This window comes from Emiliania huxleyi (genome assembly GCF_000372725.1).
Source record: "Emiliania huxleyi CCMP1516 chromosome Unknown EMIHUscaffold_165, whole genome shotgun sequence".
Taxonomy (NCBI): Eukaryota; Haptophyta; order Isochrysidales; family Noelaerhabdaceae; genus Emiliania; species Emiliania huxleyi.
In genome coordinates this window covers 190,672-192,891 of record NW_005200931.1, presented here as the reverse complement: position 1 = coordinate 192,891, position 2,220 = coordinate 190,672, and the positions used below count along the sequence as shown (strand labels likewise).

At 75.8% G+C, this 2,220-nt stretch overlaps 1 protein-coding gene across 1 annotated transcript; it reads right to left on the bottom strand.

Annotated features, from left to right (window-relative positions):
* EMIHUDRAFT_456018 (hypothetical protein) lies at positions 1-867 on the bottom strand (the record flags this gene model as incomplete). Its single annotated transcript, XM_005785011.1, has 3 exons — positions 1-309; positions 397-498; positions 778-867. 3 exons carry the CDS (start codon positions 865-867, stop codon positions 163-165), a joined length of 339 nt encoding a protein of 112 aa, XP_005785068.1. The 3' UTR covers positions 1-162.
* Between the last annotated feature and the right edge of the window lie 1,353 nt (positions 868-2,220).

Genomic DNA, 2,220 nt, shown 5'->3' with positions numbered 1-2,220 from the left:
TGACTCACTTCACAATACGACCTATATCGCGGAACACGGCACTCGGCAGACTGAGCCGGGGCGGCTCTCCGTCCGGCGGCGCGCCGCCCAACGCCGGCGCGCCTCAACTGCGAGACCTCCTGTCCCTGGTTGGCCGCCAGCCTCATCGGCCGCAGATCGTTCCTAGTCTCTCTTCAGCCGCTGCCGCAAGAGCAGCGCGGGCACGCCTGTGGGCTTGATGCCCAGCGCGGCGACGAAAGCGTCCGCGATACCGGCGGCGGCGATGAGGCCCACCTCATGCACCTCGTTCTCCGAGCACCACGCCAGCGCCTGTAGGGCGGGGCCGACTCGCGCTCTCAGGCAATCGCTTTTCACGCTAGCGCCCTCTCCCACCCCACCCCTTCCCCGTGTGCGGACCTTTTGCTGCGCCGCCTCGGGCAGCCGGTCCACCAGCGCCGTGAGACCGGCCACCTGCTCCAGCCCTGCCAGCGCCGCTGGCGGCGGCACGGCGTCGTCGCTCTTAGCGGGCAGTGAAGAGGCCGAGCCGAACCCGACCGACGAGGTGGAGGTCGAGAGCGGCGGCGACGTCGCCACTGTCGCCGTCGACCCGGTCGTGCACTCGCCTCTCCCCACCGCCGCCACTGCCGCCGCCTCCTCGGCCGCCGCCGCCGCTGCCGCCTCCTTGGCGGCGCGGTTCTTGCCGCCGCCCCCGCGGCGCGTGGCGCGCCCGCGGTACGGCTGCGGCTCGCTGAAGACCGCCGCATCACTGTCGAGCCGCTGTGACCAAGGCGACGCCACCAGCGCCTCCTTGGCGCGCTGCTGCGCCGCCGCCATCAGCAGGGCCGCCGTCGCGCTGTTGCGGGCAACGGCGGCCGCGGCGTGCGGCATCGAGCCGTCACGCGCACGCGCGCACGGATCGGCGCGGCAGTCGAGCAGCTTGCGGCAGATGCGGCCGGCGGCCGCGTCGGACGACCACTGCGCCACGACGGAGAGGACGGGCAGCCCTTCCTGCGGCCGAGGCATGGCCGAGGTGCGGCCGAGGTGCGGCGGAGGTGCGGCGGAGGTGCGGCGGAGGTGCAGCCGAGGTGCGGCCGAGGTGCGGCCGAGGTGCGGCCGAGGTGCGGCCGAAGTGCGGCCGAGGTGCGGCCGAGGTGCGGCCGAAGCGGCCGAGGTGCGGCCGAGGTGCGGCCGAAGTGGCCGAGGTGCGGCCGAGGTGCGGCCGAGGTGCGGCCGAGGTGCGGCCGAGGTGCGGCCGAAGTGGCCGAGGTGCGGCCGAGGTGCGGCCGAGGAGCGGCGAGGAGAGCAGGCAGCATCCCGCTCCTGCGAGCGGGCGCACGATGCGGCCACCAGCTGCGGCGGCTGCATGCAGCCGAGCAGCATTGAGGCGGCCGTCTCGGCCTGCGGTTGCGTGGCAGCAGCGCGTCAACAGGGCGAGGGCGAGAGGCCGTGGCGCGTCGTAGGAGCGGGGAGTGTGGGAGGGGGAGGGGCGGCGGGGCAAGCGATGCGTCGGTGTGGGGTGGGCGGAGGGGGGGGGGGCGGGGGGCTGAGCCTGCGCGGCGGCGCAGAGCAGCAGCGGCGTCACGTGCCGCACGCGCGGAGGGCCGCTAACGACGTCGCAGCGCGAAGCGAGCAGCAGCTGCACCACCTGCCAACAGAGCGGCGCCGTGTTAGCAGCGTCTCCCCATAAACGGCGGGCAGCAGCTGCAGCGCCGGCAAGTGCGACTCGCCACGCAGCAGCGCCAAGTGCAGCGGCGGCCAGCCGCACTGCGAACCCTCGCCCACGCGCGTGCTCGGCAGCCGCAGCGCGGCGAGCACGCCGCTCGGGTCGGCTGGCACGCGGTACACGGCGGCGCCTACATCTCGGGGGCCTCGGCTGACCTTGGCGGATCTCGGCTCGGCCGGCGCGGCGGCAGACGGGAGGCGCCGAGCGGCGTGAAATGCGACGCCTCGGTGCTGAGCACGAGCTCCTGTCGCAGCGCCGCCAGCCGCCTCTCACTCTCACTCCCCCCCTCGGCGACGCCGCCGGCGCCGGCCCCCAAACCGCCGCCCTCGCCGCCCTCGCCGCCCTCGCCTCTGCCGCCTTCGCCGCCGCGGCCGGCGGCGCGAGCGCCCTCCCCGCCGTCCGCGGCGGCGGAGGCGGCAGCGGCGATGGCGGCGGCGGCCCCCTCGGCAGATCAAACGCGCGCGCGGCTACCATCCGCGCCGCCTGCTCCGGGAAGGGGGGGGGGAAGGGGGGGGGGG